The sequence below is a fragment of the Pseudogymnoascus verrucosus genome (genome assembly GCF_001662655.1).
Source record: "Pseudogymnoascus verrucosus strain UAMH 10579 unplaced genomic scaffold scaffold_81, whole genome shotgun sequence".
Lineage (NCBI taxonomy): Eukaryota > Fungi > Ascomycota > Leotiomycetes > Thelebolales > Thelebolaceae > Pseudogymnoascus > Pseudogymnoascus verrucosus.
Genome location: NW_017263732.1, coordinates 1 through 19,456, shown reverse-complemented (window position 1 = coordinate 19,456; position 19,456 = coordinate 1). Strand labels below are relative to the sequence as shown.

The following is a 19,456-nucleotide window of genomic DNA, read 5'->3' as shown; positions in this document are numbered from 1 at the left end:
ACTCGTCATTACAGCCAGTCACCCACGTACCACCACGTGCACACCACGCTGTCTGACTATATTGAGGAGGAAACCAGGAAAGAAAACCAGGAAAGCACTTGCCATCCATTACTAGAAATAAGTGGTCTTTGCTTGAACCTAATCAATATTTTCCCCTACACATCACAGGGAGATTATACTACGCCGATGACCCCCGTGTGGGGATATAATTTATAGGCCGACTTCGACACTGGAATATCAGCCCTTGGAAAGGAAAGGACGCAGAAATGGATTCAAAAAAACACAAGATAATGCCCGCAAAGAAACGCACAGGGGCCTTTGATGGTTTTGATGAACCTGAAAGCAAAAGGCCACGACTCCTCCCCCATGAGGGAGCAAACTGCAACTCTGATGGGGACATGATTTCATGTCTTTCAGATGAAATCCTCATTAGAATTTTACAATTTCTTCCTGTTACTACGGTACTTCTATGTCACGGCGTATCAAAGCGATGGCTAGCATTAAGCACCGACGGCGAGGTGTGGCGAAGCCTCTATTGGGATCGGTTTGTTCGGCCAAGTGTTAGGAAAAGAGATGGGAAAGATGCCAATAAGGAAGATTATTGGGTAAAGCAACAAAAAACTAAACATCAAAAGGGCCTTGATCCTACGGGAGGCCATGTTGAGAAACCCACGGTGTCGCGCATAGACTGGAAGGCCAAGTACCGATTAAAGCATAACTGGAGTCGAGGTTCTGCAGATGTGAGAGAAATTGGATTGGTGGCAGACGGACAGGGGATGGATACTCACCCAATAGGACAGGAGGACAAGAATCCAGACACAGGGAGCTTGATGGTTAGAATTGTCGATGGAAAAGTAGTAACCGTTGACCATTCTAGTGGCCTCCGTGTGTGGGATTTACAGAGGAATGGCGCGAGCAGCAAATGTATTGCACGAGTGGATCTCGATAATGATTCCCAATCAGCACCCACTGCTTTGGCACTGGACTATACTTTAGAAACTGGCGCGGTGAGAGCCGCTATTGGCTTCAAGAATGGCGGGTTTGGAATTTGGAAGTTTGATATCACATCGGTGGAGATGGACGGAGTCTTCTTGAAGATATTATCGAGGTCCGGGTCGGGTGAGGAGGGTGCCTCGCTGGTTGCTGCCGCTTATTCTCACCCACATCTACTAACAGTTACAGAGGACCAGGCCTTGTCCTTATATATCCTCGAAGACAAAGCCGCCTCTAAATCATGCACATCAATTTGCGACGTCGATGTATTGGAGGCCCCAAACAGAACCTTCTCTACAGGTGACAAACCTCCAACTAAGACCATGTCTACACGACTTATTACCTCGCTCAAGTCTCAGACTACTTGGCCTCCACTTTCACTCTCAATAAGGGCCACTCCAAAAACAATAATAGCTTCGATAGCCTATGCACTACCTACTTACTCTAGTGGCTGGTCTGTTGGTCTCCAAGAACTTCACATTTCTCACAACGGTACTATTTCGCACTCCCGCCTCGCGTCTGCGATAGAACCGGGCTTCCATCCTCTATTGTCACCGATATCCTCTTCAGCCGAGAATTCACCATCAACGTCCAGCTCAGCTCCTAATGCTGCCGGCCCTGGAAGGCCGCCCACCAATCCACGGCCATCTAGCCTCAGCTACTCTCACCCTTACCTTTTGGCGAGCCATTCGAACAATACGCTCGCACTCTATTTGGTGACATCAACGCTGGACGATCTGAAGATCAGTGCAGCGAGGACGCTCTGGGGGCATACATCATCTGTGTCAGGCGCACATGTGGGAGTACGTGGCAAGGCAGTCAGCATAAGTTCCGGAGGAGAGGAGCTCCGTGTGTGGGAATTAGAACGAGGGCTAAGGTCACGGAGAGTAGTGAATGAGGAAAGTGTGCGGGTGCGCGGAGAAGCGCATACCACAGGAACAGGAACAGGAACCGGCAGCGTTCAGACAACGAACAGAGGGGACTGGATAGGGTTTGACGACGAGGTTGTGGTTGTCTTGAAGGAGGCTGAAGATGGAGGGAAGGCACTGGTGGTGTATGACTTTACGTAAGATCAAGGCGACGGACAACGATGTGTAGCAGTAAATGTATATCAGTAAAGACGAAACTGCTAACGCCCTTTCCGCACCATAATATGCAATTTATTTCAAGTTTGTATGTCACAAGGCGGCAGCCCTGTTTTAGTGGCTGTCTAAGGTTACCTACTTTCTTTTGTATTTGCCTCACTTATCTGTAACTTGGTAACTTTTGTAAATTTGGGTACCTACCATACTATGTACGTACAAGAGTAGGTATGATTTATCTGTATGATTTATCGGTATGGTTTATTGGTATGATTTACCCGATTCGACACTCTAGGTAGCCAGGCGGCTCTCGCAGGTACTAAATCTGCAAGTAGCCTAGTGTTGTGGATTTTGGAACCCGGCTAGATCACCAAATTTTTATCCCATTTATACACGCGCAGTGACGCGGGAGAGAGGTTGGGCCCATACATGGCGTGGTGGGGATAAACAGATAGGTTAACGACTGTCCGGCGCGCATACCGCGCATACCTCTACTGTCGCCACCAAACTGATGCGGCTCTTACTCTACACCCCAAGCCTAAACATTACACATCGCCAGCACATCCGATCCGTATACCCAATAACCCGCCCCTTAGATCACCCACTGAGGTATCTATTCGCCAGTATTCGCCAGCCCGCTGCACTTGCCTGAGCACACCCCATTCAGCCTTGCCTCGTCTTATCTTGCCTGATTCTGCCTTATTTTGACTCGTCCTGTGGCGTGACCAATGTAAAGGCCGCCCTGGAAAGTAAAGGAAGTATCGGAAAGGCTGAGGAAGAGGAAGGAGGAAAGGCGGAGGGCGAAGGAGGAAGGAGGAACGTAGAGCCTCATATTTCCCATGTCGCCACCATCATTCCCTACTACATGAACACTTATACACCCGATTACCTTCTTTCTCTTTCCCGCTCGGCCTAGACTGGTCTTGCCCTGAGTAAGGTAGCTCCTGCCATTTAAGACGAACTTCTGGCCGATCTTTTCGGCACCTTCTTTCTCCCAAATATGGCGTTCGCCTCGCACATATCCCCTCTAGAGGCCTATGTCTCTCCTGATGAACTAGCCGATGAGTTGGTCTTCCAAAAAACTCTTCTCCTTACACTTGATAAGACCACGGAGGGATCTGAACAGGCCGAAACAGACATCAAGGCTGAGATCGCCCGTATTGAGACGCAATTGAGGGCACTTCGAGGAGGGGTAACAGGACCGCACATTGGCGCCTCGGTGCTTGGGGGGGATATATCACAACAACAACAACATACAAACAACTTTGGATCCGCCTCTCCCTTTTCCAATTACAACCCTACATCCACTGACCCGTTTTCTTGTGAGTTATTCTGCATATTCCCTCGTCGCAAGTATCCGCGCCAGCACTTCCTCCCATTCATCTCGGACCCTTAACTAAACTCCCATTCCTTTACACCGTTATCTTCGCATCTCCAGCTGACGATGCCTTACAGCCAACACAATGGACCCCTCTCACCCGCCATCAGGCTCGGCTTCTGGGTCTACAGCAATCAAAGATCCAAGTGCAAACTTCAGCCTACCATCTAGAAAAAGATCGTTTGAGGGGCTGCATGGACTGGATAGCTCGCGAAAGACTGGAAGCAAGTCAAGGCGTACTTCTCCAAACCCGTCGACTGGTGCTTCGACCTCATACGCTACCACCTACACCGACCCTGTCACCCGTGAATTGGAGTTGCACAAGATCAGACAGAGGGAAATCGAAGAAGCAGCAGCAAAATTGAAAAAGGATAGAGAGTATGCGCGCCACCTCCAAGATGGGTACTCTGCTTCTTCACCTTCTCAATCTGAAATCCGTCCTGTTGCATCAAAGAGGCCCTCTGCTTATGATCGTATGATGGGAATTTCACATCACCCACCCCCATCAAGATCCCAGAAAAAAGACTCTCAAAATACAAACTCCCAGGATAACGAAGTTCCAGCTGCCACACAAGGCTCGCAGCCAGGTCAGAGACCTCATGTTCATCAATCTGTGAATCTGACGCTTAATGGTCCGGCGTCTCACTCTACACTTAGCTCAAACACTCCTTCTAAAATGCCGGGCTCTTACCCCGATCAAGACAGTGATTCAGACATTGAAATCATTTCCTCGGCCGACTTCCGTGAGAATAGGCGAGGGCACCATCTGTCGAGATCGCCACACCCCACCAATGTAGGTTTTGGAAGCTACCTATCATATACACGCCAGGGTCCACCTTCTACCCTGCCCTATTTGGGTGGATATCCTAGTAACAATAGTTACTATCCCAACGCCTATGGACAATCGATTAGCGGTGCATATCCAAGCATGGCATCCCCGGCGATGGATGCTCCACTGGCACAAATTCTTAACCAGACCAGCGCTGTTGATTACGTTGCTATGCGAGATAGATTGAACCAAGGTCTAGCTGGGGAGATCTATAACTACGTCACCGACCCGCGAAAAACAGAGAAAGAAATACAAGATCTCTTGGAGAACATTCGACCCGACACCGAGATACCTGTAGAGGATAGGGAGGGCACACCGGAGGGTCTTAAATATCCGTTATATGAACATCAGAAACTGGCACTTACGTGGCTGAAATCGATGGAAGAGGGTTCCAACAAGGGCGGTATCTTGGCTGATGATATGGGCCTCGGAAAGACAATTAGCACTCTGGCGTTGCTGTTATCCCGTCCTTCGCATAACAAGGCGCGGAAGGTATGTTTCCTATTTCTTTATTCACCATAGGCCTGCTGGTCTCCGTGACACTTGTACTAACGTGTATAGACTACTCTTATTGTTGGCCCTGTCGCTTTGATAAGGCAATGGGAGCGTGAAATACTTTCTAAGATTGTATCTAGTCATAGGCTCAGCACGTTTGTTTACCATTCAGGAAAGAAGGCGACTTGGTCAACTCTCCGTACGCATGATGTGGTGTTGACAACATACGGAACACTCGCTGCTGAGTACAAAAGATACTTGGACATCGAGAAGAGAAAAGAAGCCCACCCTGGCATGGATGACACGCCTTACCAGTCAACCCTTCCTTTCTTGGGAAGGAACTCTAGGTGGTACCGTGTAGTCCTAGATGAAGCTCAATGCATCAAAAACAGAAACACCAAGTCGGCTCAGGCTGCTTCTCTGTTAGATGCCGAGACAAGATTCTGTCTGACAGGAACCCCGATGATGAATGGTGTCCACGAGTTATATAGCTTGATACATTTCTTAAAAATCAAGCCTTACAATGAATATAGCAGATTCTCATCCGTAAGTAGCTCTCTCACTGGGTACAAGGTTGATCTAACATTTACCAGGAGTTCTCCTGCCTAACGAAAGGCACCGGCTCCGAGTACAATATGAAAAGAGCTATGAAGAAACTCCAGGCAGTCTTGAAGGCCATCCTTTTACGCCGAACCAAGCAATCTCAGATTGATGGGAAGCCAATTTTGGTTCTGCCTGAAAAGACGGAAGTGGTTTCAAATGCCATATTCAACGAGGACGAACAGGAGTACTATACTTCACTAGAGAAGAAGACCCAGCTTCAGTTCAACAAGTACCTCAAAGCTGGTACAATCGGCAAGAATTATTCTAATATCCTTGTCCTCCTTTTGAGACTTCGCCAGGCCGCCTGTCATCCTCATCTCATTATGGACTATGAAGAGGCCCCCACAGAGGCAACTGCAGAGGAGATGCTCAATCTGGCGAAAACTCTTCTCCCAGATGTTATTGGTCGTATCATGGATGCAACAGTTCCATTTGAGTGTCCCGTCTGCTATGATCCAGTTCCAAATCCCAGTATTGTGGTACCTTGTGGCCATGATACTTGTGCACAATGCCTCGTCAGGATAACAAGCAGTTTTGACCAGGCTATTGCCAACGGTGAAGACTCGACATCAGCAAAATGTCCCACCTGTCGTGGCGCGGTCGATTTCAAAAAAATCATCGACTACGAAACATTCCAACGCGCTCACATGCCCAACTCTGAATCTCTGACGAGCAACGCTGATGACATTGATGATGGAGATAGCGACAGCTATGATTCGGACTCAGATTCGGACTCAGATAGCGGACCTGAAGAGACTGACGAGAACGGTAACATTAGGGACTTCATTGTTCCTGATGATTATGAGACTTCTTCTGACGAAGATGATGACCTCGAGACGAGAGCAAAGGAAACCAAACCGAAAATAGAGGTCGATTGCAAGAAGGAGGCCATAAAATATGAGGAAGAGGGCAAGGAAGCTCTTTCTAAGATGCTGGGAGCTAGTGATGGAAGCGATGATGACTTGCCTGCCGATATTTTCGCAACCTTTCGTGGCCAACCAAAGCGAGAAGATGAGAAGAGCCAGTTGGCCAGCAAATCAAAGCCACTAGGAAGCAAGGATGTTTCCAAAGACAAGTCGAAGAAATCTCATCGGTCGAAAAAGCTGCCCAAGAGGAAGAAGACTGGGAAAAAGTCAGAGGACAAGCACGTATCATTGGCTGAGCTGAAAAAAAAGGCATCCAAAAGCGCAGATGGCTGTCGTCAGTATATGCGTTACCTGAAGAAGAACTGGGTTTCCTCATCCAAGATCGATAAATGCATGGACATCCTGCGAAATTCGGCTCCTGATGTTAAGACGATAATCTTCAGTCAATTCACCACACTACTTGATCTTATGGAAGTTCCCATCCACAGTGAAAGGATTGGATTTGGGCGTTACGATGGAGGTATGAGTGCAGACGCACGTAATAACGCCATTGTCAGATTTACCGATGATCCGAGGTGCAAGATCCTTCTGGTCTCGTTGAAGGCTGGCAATGCAGGACTAAACCTAGTTGCTGCCTCACAAGTAATTATTCTTGACCCATTCTGGTAGGACTATACAAGCCATGTTCGTGCGGACTTCAACTGATTATTATATAGGAATCCATTTGTGGAAATGCAGGCTGTTGACCGTGCACATCGCATCGGGCAGCAGAAACCGGTCAGTGTTCATAGGATTTTGGTGGAGGGTACTGTGGAAGATCGCATCATTGAGCTTCAGAATCGCAAGCGCAAGTTTGTCGATGCCGCCCTGGATGAGAATGCCAGTCGCAGCGTTGGTAGGCTGGGAAGGGACGAGCTTGTCTTCCTTTTTGGTAACAACGATGGTCCAAGTCGTGCTACGATGGACCGACCTCGCGTAAGTCATGATACTGGAATAGTCAATCGTAGTGGGCTTGGTTCGAATACTCAGTCCTTTCGCTCTGATATGCCCGTTTACGCTTCTCTTGGAGGTTCGGGTTCGTCGTCGGCATTCTCTTCATATTCTCGGTAGGAAGGTTTATATTGGGCGTCAACTCATGCTATGCATGTGTTTATTTGCAGATGCATTTCACATAGCTTGGCGTTGGGCAGGTTATTTTGCTTTTACAGAGATACCCACAGTACCGCGTTGCTGGGAGGGGATTTTTTACACCAGAACAGGGCATCTATTTGGCGTTTACTATTGTAGGACCACAACCTCCGATTAATGATAACTTAGTTGAGAGGTATCTCCATGCCCAGTCTGTTTTTTTAGCAAGGTGTCTCTCTAATGATACGCACGAGAGAAGTGCAGAGCATTGTAGTATATATAGAGAGTAGCCTATGTGACTTTTATAAACATGACCCCTGTAACTCCGATAAACTACTGACGCTCATCATATACTCGGGAATAGTGTGGTGCTCCAAGCTTTGAGGTGGTTTGGAGGGAAGCTGGCTGAACGAGACCCGTTTATCCGTGCCTGTGCCTGTGCCTGTGCCTGGACTCACGGAAGATTGTCGGCCCTTTTCATGAGCTTGACCTTGTCCATACCCAGAAACAAACATCAACGTGGATCAATAACTTGATATTTTTTTGGATTGGAATCCAAAAGTATATATTGTTTCTTTCCAAGATTTTCACAGCTGCTGTCCTTGCAATATACCCAGCAGTTTGCTCTGCGCTCCTTGTGCTTCATTGTGCAACTATCCGTCAAGATCTGTGATTAACCGCAGGCAACAACCACCCCACCGACAGTACAAGCCAGGCAGTCCAAAACACCACCAAATTTGCAACATCTTCACACAGACACAGAGTGCTTCCTTTCCTATCACCTGCATCTACAAGTCGATTAGTGGCACCTACATCAATATCCCCAAGTGATTGGGACTGGTTGTCAATTGACAAACCGTCGTTCACAACCACAGCAGACGATAGCATAAGTATCGGGAGACGACGTCCAACATGCAGTCCATGCACCGACAGTTGGGGAAGATAAAACCTAAAGGGCCAGATGATGCCAAAGTGTCGGTTCTCTTGCAGGACTTCACCAATGTAGATGAAGTATTGACGAGCGTGAGTTCCCTGACCAACTTATCCCGCCGGAGACCTTGGTTCAAAGCTAACTCGCACAGATCGTTCACACCTCCAGGGCCTGGAGAGATGCGTGGTTATCAATACTGGCTTTACAACTGAATGCAGTAACCGTTTTCGAGGAGATCTACAACCCGATAGTTGGAGCCACGTCGGAAGGGCACGGACACGATGCCATCATGACCCCCCAGACCATGTTGACCAAAACGAAGAATCTGAAGGAGGCATACGCCGAACTTAAAGCAGACCTGCTGGAGGAATTGAACTTGGTAGATCCAAGGATCATCCGGCCTGCCACGGAGGTTTTAGAATGCATTAAGCCGATTAAAAAAACTATAAAAAATCGCGAGAACAAACGAATAGACTATGAGAGCTACCAGGACCGTGTCGACAAAAAGAGGAGGCAAAAGCGCTCTGAAAAAGAAGAGGCGGGTTTATTAAAGTTGGAAGCAGATATGGGGAAAGCAGCTGACGTGTGTACTTCCACAACTACCAATCCCGTACAAACCTCTTTAACTTCTATAGGATTTTCATTACGCTGACGATCGTCTACGTGAGAGCCTGCCCCCTGTAATCGCAGCAGCATTTTCTATTCTCCCGCACATCTTGGCTGCTCAGATTTTGATACAAAACACACTTCTCGCTCAGTACTACACCACGCTCCACAACTATTGCACAGAGGAGGGGTTTCCCTCTCCTGCACCGCCTACGCAGGACATAGTGGGAGAATGGGATAGTGATTTCAAAAGAATCCAACAAGATGTGGAATCTATAAACACCATTGCCCGAGGAAAGGCGATACATGCTCCCATGGTGCTTGGCGATGACTCAGAAACTCGCCGAGGCTCGTCCATGTCTGGCCTTAACTTAAGAAACAACCTCGCAGCGCGAAGATCAAATACGCAGAGCAGTCTCCCGTCGATGAGCCGCCTTGGTGGTAAACTTTCTGCCGGGGCATCGCGCCTTTCACCCTCGGGTCACAATTCTGGCAGCCCGCAGGCACCGGAGCCGCAACGAGAATACGACGAACCTGAGGTGGAGAGAAACAATCCATCTTCACACGCTTCCACTCCGTCATATGCTCCCGCTGGTCCCGTTCGAGATTATTTCCAAGGTCAGGACTCCCAATCGGCTAGGAATATGTCGTCCGCAATAGCAGCGAAGAAAAAGGCTCCACCGCCTCCTCCAAAGCGCATCCAGTCGTCCAACGAACAGTGGGTTACAGCACTGTATACTTTCACTGGCCAAGAGAGCGATGATCTGGCGTTTGAAGAGGGTGATCGGATCAAGGTCATCAAGAAAACCGACAGTACCGATGACTGGTGGGACGGTGAATTACGAGGCGTCAGAGGTAGGTTTCCTGCAAATTACGTCGAGTTATAAGAACTCCGGCTATCTAGAGATGCTATGAGGCATGGCCTATTGGCAAACCACCCATTCGTGAGATATAGTTCTTAATATCACACATGCCAATCCTTCATTATATTCTATGACATACAAAAATCGATGCTCACATAGCTGCACGTAAATGCCCGACCCAGCTCACAATACGGATCGCCTCCGTCACACCCCTACTTCAAACCAGGAGCCAGGAAACTCAGTTGTGGCTACTATGGTATAGGTCCAGCTTGCACATCGAATATCTCATTTCTCCAGCCTTTTACTTCGTTGTCTTCAACTCTCTCGCCCGCTTCATGTGCTTCTTCCTGCCACAGTTTTACAATACTGCCCGGTGCATAGACACCAGCGAAGACATTTCCCTGCTTATTGGCCCCTCCGACAACTCCGATATTGGTGTACAAATCTGGATCTTCCTCTGGAGTGAGTCGAGTAATTATGGCCCGAACAAAGGTATGAAGATCTTTAGGGTCCGAAATCCTAGTTGCTCTGAGACGCTCACGTGCATACACAAGTTCTCTGTTTGCTGCGTGTATTCCATCCTCAATTGTACTACTTAACTTACGCTCGAGAACTTTTCGAATGATACGGCGAACAATCGGCTTAAAAATCCACGCCAGACATGCGAACTTGGACCTGCGCAAGGAGTAGTTGAGATGGTGTATCTTGACTTTGACGTTTCGCAGCGAGAGAATTTTTTCGATGTGGCCTTTCCCAATTTCGAAGTGTATTGCAATATCGATGCCGCGGTCATCAAGCTCCAAAGAGGCAATGCCTTCGTCGGCGAGCCTGAGTAAACCTTTATGGGCACGCAGCCAGAACCCTACTTCATCTGCCCGTATTGACAACCCTTGTAGGTTTACTGTCACAAGGGTGGTTAGGCTGGAGGCTGTGTGATACCGAGCTTTGTGAATAGTAATGTCGTTATTTGTATTTATATTCAGTTTGAATGGCAAAAATGAAGTATGGTTGATGGTTCGCCCAGGCTCCAGAATCAAATTTTCAAGGAGGAGGTCGATCTCCGGTGCTGACACTTCAAGTCGTGGTATCGGAATATATTGAACGGCTTGGATTAGAAGGGGTACAAAGACGCTGTATGTGTCCACAAGAAGTTCATCGTTGGTTCCACCCTGTACGGGTGAAAGAATAGCCCATACATGGAGACTATTCCTGAGAATTTTAGAGATGTCATCGTCATCAGCGACCTTCTCGCAAGTAAGCCTGGCCTGCTCTAATAACCCATCGATATCTCGTCGTAGAGGTGAAGGTGCTGTACTTCCTGTGCGGCTCCATTTTGCATCTCCGCTATTGTAATTAGCTGACTCGAAGAAGCCTGGGTTCATTAAAATATCTTGGATGGATGATGCCATGTCGCCCATAAGACTCTCGAATTCTCCATCCGTCTGTGAATGTTCAACAACTTTCTTAAATCGCCTTTCAAGCTCATCCCAGGTTTCCTTTTTGCCAAACGAGCTCAAGAGCTGCCAGCCAAGCCTTACAGCTCGATCGAGCTCCTCATTGGTCTCAATATCTTCCTGTATTGTACCAATGGTTTCATCCGCAGCACGGGAATATACTTTTGCATAGCGTTTGATTAGAAGCCCTATCATAGAGACTGATTCCGAGTAATCATATCTTTTCCTTAGCTTTGTTACCGCGGATTTCAGCCGAAATAGCAAGCTATTTCTTTCTTCCCCGCTGAGTTTATCTTTCAAGCTATCTTCAGCTGCTTGACCGGTGGACTTAACGCCGTCGACAACTGAATCAGTGATCTCAGTAGCCTCGCTGAGAAGGTCACCCGTTGTCGGAACCGGCCATTCTTCGTTGCCTGGTTCTTTCAACGCCTGTGACTGCGAGTCTGGTGGCTCAATCTGCGTCGCTGCAATTTCCGCAGCCTCAGAGAGCTCATTCGCTGTGTCTGCAAGTACTTGACGCCCAAGCACATTTAAGTCTTTAAGAAACATTCTAAAGTCCGAGTTTGTTAGAAGTAAACTTCCTATGGTCTTGATACTCTCGTATGCTAGATGAAGTTAGAATATGCGTTTGCCATCCAGGCTCATTGCATACTTACCATTGGAGGCATCTAGGCGGACATTTGTGCTTGTAGCGGCCTGGATAACATCGTCTGTATCAAGGGAAATCTTTGCGCGAGATGCCGCCCAAATAAAATCTTGGATCTGGTCCTGACCACTCTTGTTGCGTAACATCTCAATAAAATCATACAACCACTGCTTCAAATACTTCAGCAGCAGCCTGCTGCTTCTATTTAGTCCGGGTACATCCGGATTAAGGACATCGGAGGCAATGAGGGTTCGGAGGTTAACTATTAGTTGGTCGGTAGATGGCATATATCCCATCCCAAGTGCTCGAACCATCTGATAGGAATGAAGTTTCTGATGGATTCTCCGTTGAAGAATAGTACTGTCATTATACTGGGGGAGCAGTGGCGTCGTCTCCGAATCCCTCTTCTTTCGAAATGGGAAGCACGAAGACATGTTGAACGGCAGGTCCAGAGCTTCAGATGAATGTCGAACTGTATGGATTCGATATAAAGGGGGCAACTCAAAGGTTATATACAGCCGCCATGCGGACAGTGGAGAGGTAATAGGATGTCTGATGAAGCACTGGCCTGGGTTAATTGATGACTGCGAGATCTATGTAATGAATGACGGCGGCGGCAGCAACAAAAATAACAGCGACGCCAACAGCGGGCTCTGAGCATCTCACCATCGTATATTCTGTGCGCGTTGTTGCGCGTGGGAAAACCAAGAAATTACGTCATTGCTCTATTCCTGCTCTAACCTCCCAAGGTATCACATGTATATCACGCTAACCGTTATTTCATGGGCCCTTGGGGCGTTATTAAAGTGGATCTTGAACATTTTCACAATTCAACCGATGTTTGTTACGTTTGCTCGAGGTAGACTCACATCACGAATCGACAGCTATTTGCCCACAAAAGTAAAGTTCGCATAGCGGCCATGGAGCAGAGAAGGGAACAGAGAAGGGAGCAGATGGTCAGAAGGCCTCTATACGGTACTGCTCTTTCGTTTGCGGCGCTTGACAAGTGCTAACATTCGGGTCCGCGCGTAGTGTATAACTTGCCATCGGATATCTTAACAACTTTGCAACAAAAGGACGGTGTTGTACCCGATATCCTAGAAGCTCAAGACATCGAGGCGAAGGCGGAGCACGACGGCACCAGAAGCGTTGGTGCAGCATCCACCACAGCATGCTCTCTATGTGACCAATCGTTTTCTACGGTGGAAGAGCAGCGGAGTCATATCCGGTCGGACCTTCACAGTTACAATCTAAAGCTAAAGCTACGAGGACTAGAACCTGTTTCTGAGACAGAATTTGAGACCCTCGTAAAAGGTTATATGCCATGTCTTTGTGGTATATCCCGAACCAGGCTAACGCTGTACAGACTTGGACGAAAGCTTATCTGGCTCTGATGAATCCGAATCTGATGACGATGAGGGTCAGGGAGGCCGTAACGAAACGACTCTATCTGCTTTGCTCAAGAAGAGAGCAGCTATATCTGCACAAGAGGGCGAGGGTGGCACCTATATGAACTCTCGGAAAGAGAGCTCCAGCAATCAACCACTTGTTTGGTTCACTAGCCCCACCGTGCCACCAAACTCATATTTGGGGATATACAAAGCTATTTTTACCGCCGAAGAACAAAACGACAATGGCAATTTTGTTGATACCATTAGGAAGAAGCAACTGTTGCCTAGGATGCCTACCAAGCATACCGACGATAATAGCGAGATATCAAAACTGGCAAGCGAGAACATAGGGCCACATATGTTCATGTGCATGATAGGAGGTGGGCACTTTGCTGCGATGGTCGTGTCAATGGTACCAAAGCAAAGCAGTTCTTCAGCAACTGGGCCATTGGCTAAAGAAGCAACCGTCATCGCTCATAAAACATTCCACCGCTACACGACTCGACGCAAACAGGGTGGCTCGCAATCGGCAAATGACTCCGCGAAAGGTGCGGCTCACTCTGCAGGCGCTGGAATAAGGAGGTACAACGAAGCTGCTTTGAATGATGAAGTTCGACTTCTTCTTGCTGAGTGGAAGAGTCTGATTGATACCTCTGAATTACTATTTGTCCGAGCAACGGGAAATACGAACCGTCGGACTCTCTTTGGGCCGTATGAAGGCCAAATACTCCAAGCCAATGATCCTCGGATTCGCAGTATCCCTTTCAATACTCGCCGTGCAACTCAGAAAGAGCTTATGCGCTCGTTTATAGAACTGACACGCGTCAAAATTCGAGATTTTGACGAGCAGTCCCTCGCCACCGCAGCTTCAGATGCAGTACCAAAAGCTAACACGATTCAAAACTCGACGAAGGCTCCAACTACAACCACAAAACCAAAGTTTTCCGACGAGGAGGAAACGTTTATTCTACACACTACACAGATTCAGGCCCTGATACGACGCTCCCGGCTTCCGGCCCTTCTTTCATATCTAAAAAGCAATTCTTTGAATGCTGATTTCAGATTCTTTCCACCAGACGCACCACAGAACTTTCACACACCAACACCACTACATTTTGCTGCCAGTCTTAACAATCCAGTGATGACAACTGGGCTATTGGTAAAAGCACACGCGAACCCGGAGTCCCTAAATTCGGAAGGTAAACCTCCTTTTGATTTGGCAGGCGATCGAGCGACACGGGACGCATTCCGCCTCGCGAGATCTCGCCTCGCAACAGTCTCACCTCCAGTCACTTGGGACTGGGAGAAGTCACATGTTCCATCGCCTCTGACCGATTGGGACGTAGAGACTAGAAGGGCGGAAGAAAGTTTGGGCCGGAAGAGAGAAGAGGAAGATAGAAGGAAGGCAGAAACTGAAAGGTTAAAGAACGAGGGCCCGAAAGTTGCTGAGTCAGGGCCGCTGGGGAAGTCTGCAAGCATGGGACGAGCTTTGGCAATGGAGGCAGCAAGGAAAACGGCGCAGGAGAAGCGGGAAGAGGAAAGTAGGGGTTTAACGCCTGAGATGAGAATGAAACTGGATAGGGAGCGGAGGGCGAGGGCTGCGGAGGAGCGGTTCAAAGCGATGCAGGCGAACTCAGGTCACACTTAGGTCTGGCTGCGTTGGTTGATCCTTCGATATATATACAGCATAGGTATTATATCATAGGTTATCATATCATAGGTATGCTATGGCAGCGTTATACTATGTTATGTTATACTCGAGAATGTATGTGAAGCTGTCACTGTAATTTATGTATAAGATACCTTAAAATAAGCGATACAGTAAGGCTATTTTATGTACTTTGTACTTTAGTACCTGCTTTGCTCTCCAAAATTTCGACTACCCCACAGTAACTTTGTACTGTTCTGCTGCGCTTGTACACACCCCACATCCGCCTTTTGAACCGAGCTGTTACCTTTACTCACCCACCACGCCTTCCATCGGCTACGGACGGTCATCGTGGGAGCCGAAAGCGTCAACGACCGACAGATATAAACCAAATCGCACGCTGCAGCAACTTGTCAGGTTTTTGCCATTGCACTCTTGCAACTTTGTACGTGTTATCGTATTTCATAGCACAGCACAGCGTGCTCGATATCCCAATGAGGTCCACAAACTATCCACGAGTTCTTGCGAGGAGAATCAAAGTTCCCCGCCAACGTTCTCATCTAAGCACCAAGCAGATCACCTCAGTTTTAATCGCCAACCGCGGAGAGATAGCTCTTCGTGTAGGTCGAACGGCTGCGGAGTCTGGTATTCGCTGCACGACGCTCTACACCGATCCTGATGCGCATTCCCAACATGCCCTCAGCAGCCCCTTCGCTGTTAACTTGGGACAGGCAAGCGCATACCTAGACGGCGAGCGCATTATCGCCGTCGCCAAGGAGCAGGGCTGCCAGGCGTTGCATCCCGGTTATGGGTTCTTGAGTGAGAACTCTGCGTTTGCAAAGAGATGTGTTGAGGAAGGTCTGGTCTTCATTGGACCGCCGTGGAAAGCGATCGAGGCTATGGGAAACAAGAGCCGCAGTAAGGACATCATGATAAAAGCAGGTGTACCGTGTATACCAGGCTATCACGGAGCGAACCAAGATCCTGAGAACCTGCTAGAGGAGTCGAGAAAGATCGGATTTCCAGTTCTGGTGAAGGCAGTCAGAGGAGGAGGCGGAAAGGGGATGAGGATCGCAATGAACGAGGCAGAGTTTCTGGACAAATTGGAGAGTGCCAAGAGTGAAGGCCGGAACTCATTTGGTGACGACGAGATGCTGGTTGAAAAATATATTACGACTCCTCGGCACATAGAAGTCCAAGTGTTTGCGGATAAGCATGGGAACGCCGTGGCACTGGGTGAAAGAGACTGCAGCTTGCAGCGGAGACATCAGAAGATTCTCGAAGAAGCACCCGCTCCAAACTTACCCGAGGAAATCAGACAGGACCTGTGGGAGAAGGCGCGGGCGGCGGCTTTGGCTGTTGGCTACGAGGGCGCGGGAACAGTTGAGTGTACGATCCACGTCTCTCGTCATCCATGGCACTGCATGCTAACTTCAATGTGCAGTTATATTTGACAATGACAGCAACCAGTTCTTCTTCATGGAAATGAACACCAGGCTTCAGGTTGAGCATCCAGTGACTGAAGTAGTTACTGGTGAAGACTTAGTCTCTTGGCAATTCAAAGTAGCCGCTGGCGAGCCACTGCCCCTTACTCAAGAAGCTATCGCAAAGCGAATTTCAGAACGAGGCTGGGCCATTGAAGCTCGCATCTACGCCGAAAACCCGGACCAGGACTTCATGCCCGATTCTGGCAAATTGACCCATCTTCGTACACCTCAGATCACAGACAATGTGCGCATTGATGCCGGCTTTATAGAGGGGGATACGATATCGTCGAACTATGATGGAATGATAGCGAAATTAATTGTCAGTGGGGCAACCCGTGAAATAGCCATACAGAGAATGTACAGCGCATTGCAAGAGTATGAGGTGGTTGGCCTGAGCACGAACATTGAGTTCTTGAAAAAGATATGCCTAAGCCCAGGTTTTGCTGCAGGCGATGTCGAAACGGGATATATCAAGAAGAATCACGATGAGCTGTTTGAGAAAGAGGCCGTTGAGAACACCTCCTTCGCACAAGCTGCCTTGGCACTTTTCACGAAAGATGCGGGGTCAAAGAGCCTCACCAAAGCTGGGCCTCACGGAAATGACGCTGATCTTACCACTATTCTAGGCGAGAGGCAGTTCCGATTCAGCTTGCTATCTAGCTCGGAACCTATCGATGTGACTGTCACGGTCAAGCAGTCCTCTAGAAATGTATTCGAGGTGTCTGTTGATGGCCCTGGCATCCAGGAATCATACAGCAATGTCGCTTGCGAATCGGTCGAATCGTCTGTCACCTCCTTCTTCCCACATACACGCGTCAAGTCAACGGTGGTCAGAGACGGCGATAATATAACAATGTTCCAGAAGGGAAAGATGATTAAGTTAAAACTTGCACAACCTTTATGGTATGAGAAGGCATTGGGGATCAAAGACGTTGCCAACAGCGTGCTTGCACCAATGCCATGCAAAATCCTAAAGAACGAAGTAAATGAAGGCGACGTAGTAGAAAAGGATGCCGCCCTGGTTGTGTATGTTGGACTTTTTTCTATTCCCGTTGGACATTTACTAACGGATATTTAATTAGGATTGAGAGTATGAAGATGGAGACAATAATTAGGTCACCTCAACGTGGAACAGTTGCCAAACTAGTTCATAAGCCCGGGGTATGCACACCTTTCTGCTAACAATTATTATACGAGACTAATCATGAGAACGAACAGGACATTTGCAAAGCTGGCACCGTGCTGGTCCTATTTGAAGAGACGGAATGAAGCCTCTGACGAAATAGTCAGCTTGGCTTGGCAGATGATGGATGCCCCTTTACAAATTCGATATGAATAACGAAATACAATTTCAATTTAACATTCATACATCGATACTAGGGTGGCTGTGTTACTAAACTGTAAATATTAGATGGGTCGCGCAGCATATGTATATGTCACGTCTCGAAGGGGAATGAATATAAAGAATATAAAGAAATCATGTTTAAATTATGAGTTGTTTAAGCTGAATAAACGATTCTAATGATGCCACATAAACAAATTTATTTGATTAAAAATATAGTAAGAGAGAAGCCAACTCAACTATAGACATTCATTAATGCTAATAATATTAAAACTTTTAAATCAATTTATAGGTAATACTAATATTAGCCTTTTAAGTTAACTACTTATTATTATTAAATAACCATTATAAAGTAGACATTCTATTTTAAATAAACGGCTAATATTAGAACCACTACTAAAAATATTAAAAATAACACATCTACCACCGTACTGTTTTGCATTTCTACAAAGTTCTAGCATACCCTTTTCTAAGAACACGTAAGTAGGAACACTTTTTATATAACGTAGGTCATGGCCTAAAGGGCTACATGGCCTAAAGGGCTATTCTAGAAACCACACCAAAATCCACGTCATGTGACTAAAATTAAAACCTTAATAACTTTTTAATTAGCTGTTATAAAGCTTAATCCTCTTATATTATTACTCTTTATATATGCATCTAATATATGTAAAAACGCTAGTAGCGCTAGTCTTATTTTACAATAAATATTAAGGTTTTAACTTTTACTATATAAAATATTAAGGTTTTAACTTTTACTATATAAAATATTTATATAGTAAAACTTAAACTATAAATAACTCTTTAATAAGACTAGCTTACATTATTACAAATTAAACCCTAATGTATGCATATATAAAGAGTAATAATATAAGAGGATTAAGCTTTATAACAGTTAATTAAAAAGTTATTAAGGTTTTAATTTTAGTTACGTAACGTGGATTTTGGTGTGGTTTCTAGAATAGCCCTTTAGGCCATATAGCCCTTTAGGCCATGACCTACGTTAGTAATATTAAATTAAGCCTATTTTACCTATATACCATATAGTAATATGATATATATTAATTTGTATTGTAGATAATAAGAAGAAAGAAAACCTATTAAAATTTTATAAATAGAGTAAAAGATGTTAGTGAGTTATAGTAATATAAGGTATAGATAGTTTCGGGGGTTATAGAAAGTAGTACACTAATATTTTAGAGATATCTAGTAACGTAAGTCGTGGCGTAAGCGGCGACATGGCGTAAGCGGCGATTCTAAAAACCCCACCAAAATCTAGGACAGAACCACCAAACTACTTAACAATGCTTATACTAGTAGAATGGTTAGACGGAGGAATAAACAGGCTCAAGAGCTTGATTTACGACTTTCTGAAGCAGTTCTAGGAATTCAAACTAGAAAATACAAATCTGCTCAAGCTGCAGCTATTGCTTTGAACCTAAGACCTGATACTGTGCGGAGACGCGTACGGGGTATACTAACGCGAACAGAAGCGCGTCAACAACAACAACTCCTTTCAAAAAACCAAGAAAAGACACTTTTAAAGTGGATTAAAGAGCTTACTATAAGCGGCTACGCTACTAGCTATCGGATATTACGTGAGGTTGCAGATGAAGTCCGGTTAAATAAGTGTCGCGTTTTTCGCGTTTTTCAGCCTCAACAACAACACCTACAACAACAACCTCAAACTTAACAACTACAACCTCAAATACCT

General features: G+C 46.6%; 6 protein-coding genes across 6 annotated transcripts; 5 read left to right on the top strand and 1 right to left on the bottom strand.

Moving 5' to 3' along the window:
* Positions 1-7: 7 nt before the first annotated feature.
* VE01_10391 (uncharacterized protein) lies at positions 8-2,281 on the top strand. Its single transcript, XM_059464151.1, has one exon. It carries the CDS (start codon positions 267-269, stop codon positions 2,061-2,063), a length of 1,797 nt encoding a protein of 598 aa, XP_059319238.1. The 5' UTR covers positions 8-266; the 3' UTR covers positions 2,064-2,281.
* Positions 2,282-2,480: 199 nt separating this feature from the next.
* On the top strand, positions 2,481-7,732 carry VE01_10390 (uncharacterized protein). The gene is made up of 5 exons (XM_059464150.1): positions 2,481-3,397; positions 3,531-4,774; positions 4,844-5,323; positions 5,371-6,911; positions 6,963-7,732. Exons 1-5 carry the CDS (start codon positions 3,076-3,078, stop codon positions 7,354-7,356), a joined length of 3,981 nt encoding a protein of 1,326 aa, XP_059319236.1. The 5' UTR covers positions 2,481-3,075; the 3' UTR covers positions 7,357-7,732.
* Positions 7,733-7,886: 154 nt separating this feature from the next.
* VE01_10389 (uncharacterized protein) lies at positions 7,887-10,652 on the top strand. Its single transcript, XM_018279788.2, has 4 exons — positions 7,887-8,397; positions 8,457-8,888; positions 8,941-10,266; positions 10,329-10,652. The coding sequence occupies exons 1-3, from the start codon at positions 8,287-8,289 to the stop codon at positions 9,796-9,798; spliced, it is 1,401 nt and encodes a 466-aa protein (XP_018125310.1). The 5' UTR covers positions 7,887-8,286; the 3' UTR covers positions 9,799-10,266; positions 10,329-10,652.
* Positions 9,761-12,586, bottom strand: VE01_10388 (uncharacterized protein). The gene is made up of 2 exons (XM_018279787.2): positions 11,885-12,586; positions 9,761-11,833 (listed from the first exon to the last, which is right to left on the bottom strand). Exons 1-2 carry the CDS (start codon positions 12,306-12,308, stop codon positions 10,026-10,028), a joined length of 2,232 nt encoding a protein of 743 aa, XP_018125311.1. The 5' UTR covers positions 12,309-12,586; the 3' UTR covers positions 9,761-10,025.
* Positions 12,587-12,643: 57 nt separating this feature from the next.
* On the top strand, positions 12,644-15,092 carry VE01_10387 (uncharacterized protein). The gene is made up of 3 exons (XM_018279786.2): positions 12,644-12,849; positions 12,907-13,188; positions 13,241-15,092. The coding sequence occupies exons 1-3, from the start codon at positions 12,795-12,797 to the stop codon at positions 14,911-14,913; spliced, it is 2,010 nt and encodes a 669-aa protein (XP_018125308.1). The 5' UTR covers positions 12,644-12,794; the 3' UTR covers positions 14,914-15,092.
* A 157-nt stretch (positions 15,093-15,249) lies between these two features.
* On the top strand, positions 15,250-17,865 carry VE01_10386 (uncharacterized protein). Its single transcript, XM_059464149.1, has 4 exons — positions 15,250-16,302; positions 16,358-17,426; positions 17,483-17,561; positions 17,619-17,865. Exons 1-4 carry the CDS (start codon positions 15,408-15,410, stop codon positions 17,667-17,669), a joined length of 2,094 nt encoding a protein of 697 aa, XP_059319239.1. The 5' UTR covers positions 15,250-15,407; the 3' UTR covers positions 17,670-17,865.
* Positions 17,866-19,456: the final 1,591 nt, after the last annotated feature.

What these genes read in the sequence shown, in the direction of transcription:
- VE01_10391 (XM_059464151.1), top strand. Translation starts at nt 267, where the DNA reads ATGGATTCAAAAAAACACAAGATAATGCCCGCAAAGAAACGCACAGGG.
- VE01_10390 (XM_059464150.1), top strand. Translation starts at nt 3,076, where the DNA reads ATGGCGTTCGCCTCGCACATATCCCCTCTAGAGGCCTATGTCTCTCCT. An exon ending in ATCCACTGACCCGTTTTCTT is followed by an intron (nt 3,398 to 3,530) that starts GTGAGTTATTCT and finishes GATGCCTTACAG; the next exon opens with CCAACACAATGGACCCCTCT. An exon ending in ATTATTCTTGACCCATTCTG is followed by an intron (nt 6,912 to 6,962) that starts GTAGGACTATAC and finishes ATTATTATATAG; the next exon opens with GAATCCATTTGTGGAAATGC.
- VE01_10389 (XM_018279788.2), top strand. Translation starts at nt 8,287, where the DNA reads ATGCAGTCCATGCACCGACAGTTGGGGAAGATAAAACCTAAAGGGCCA. An exon ending in TAGATGAAGTATTGACGAGC is followed by an intron (nt 8,398 to 8,456) that starts GTGAGTTCCCTG and finishes TAACTCGCACAG; the next exon opens with ATCGTTCACACCTCCAGGGC. An exon ending in ATATGGGGAAAGCAGCTGAC is followed by an intron (nt 8,889 to 8,940) that starts GTGTGTACTTCC and finishes TAACTTCTATAG; the next exon opens with GATTTTCATTACGCTGACGA.
- VE01_10388 (XM_018279787.2), bottom strand. Translation starts at nt 12,308, where the DNA reads ATGTCTTCGTGCTTCCCATTTCGAAAGAAGAGGGATTCGGAGACGACG. An exon ending in CCGCCTAGATGCCTCCAATG is followed by an intron (nt 11,834 to 11,884) that starts GTAAGTATGCAA and finishes AACTTCATCTAG; the next exon opens with CATACGAGAGTATCAAGACC.
- VE01_10387 (XM_018279786.2), top strand. Translation starts at nt 12,795, where the DNA reads ATGGAGCAGAGAAGGGAACAGAGAAGGGAGCAGATGGTCAGAAGGCCT. An exon ending in GGTCAGAAGGCCTCTATACG is followed by an intron (nt 12,850 to 12,906) that starts GTACTGCTCTTT and finishes GTCCGCGCGTAG; the next exon opens with TGTATAACTTGCCATCGGAT. An exon ending in ATTTGAGACCCTCGTAAAAG is followed by an intron (nt 13,189 to 13,240) that starts GTTATATGCCAT and finishes AACGCTGTACAG; the next exon opens with ACTTGGACGAAAGCTTATCT.
- VE01_10386 (XM_059464149.1), top strand. Translation starts at nt 15,408, where the DNA reads ATGAGGTCCACAAACTATCCACGAGTTCTTGCGAGGAGAATCAAAGTT. An exon ending in AAGGATGCCGCCCTGGTTGT is followed by an intron (nt 17,427 to 17,482) that starts GTATGTTGGACT and finishes ATATTTAATTAG; the next exon opens with GATTGAGAGTATGAAGATGG. An exon ending in AACTAGTTCATAAGCCCGGG is followed by an intron (nt 17,562 to 17,618) that starts GTATGCACACCT and finishes GAGAACGAACAG; the next exon opens with GACATTTGCAAAGCTGGCAC.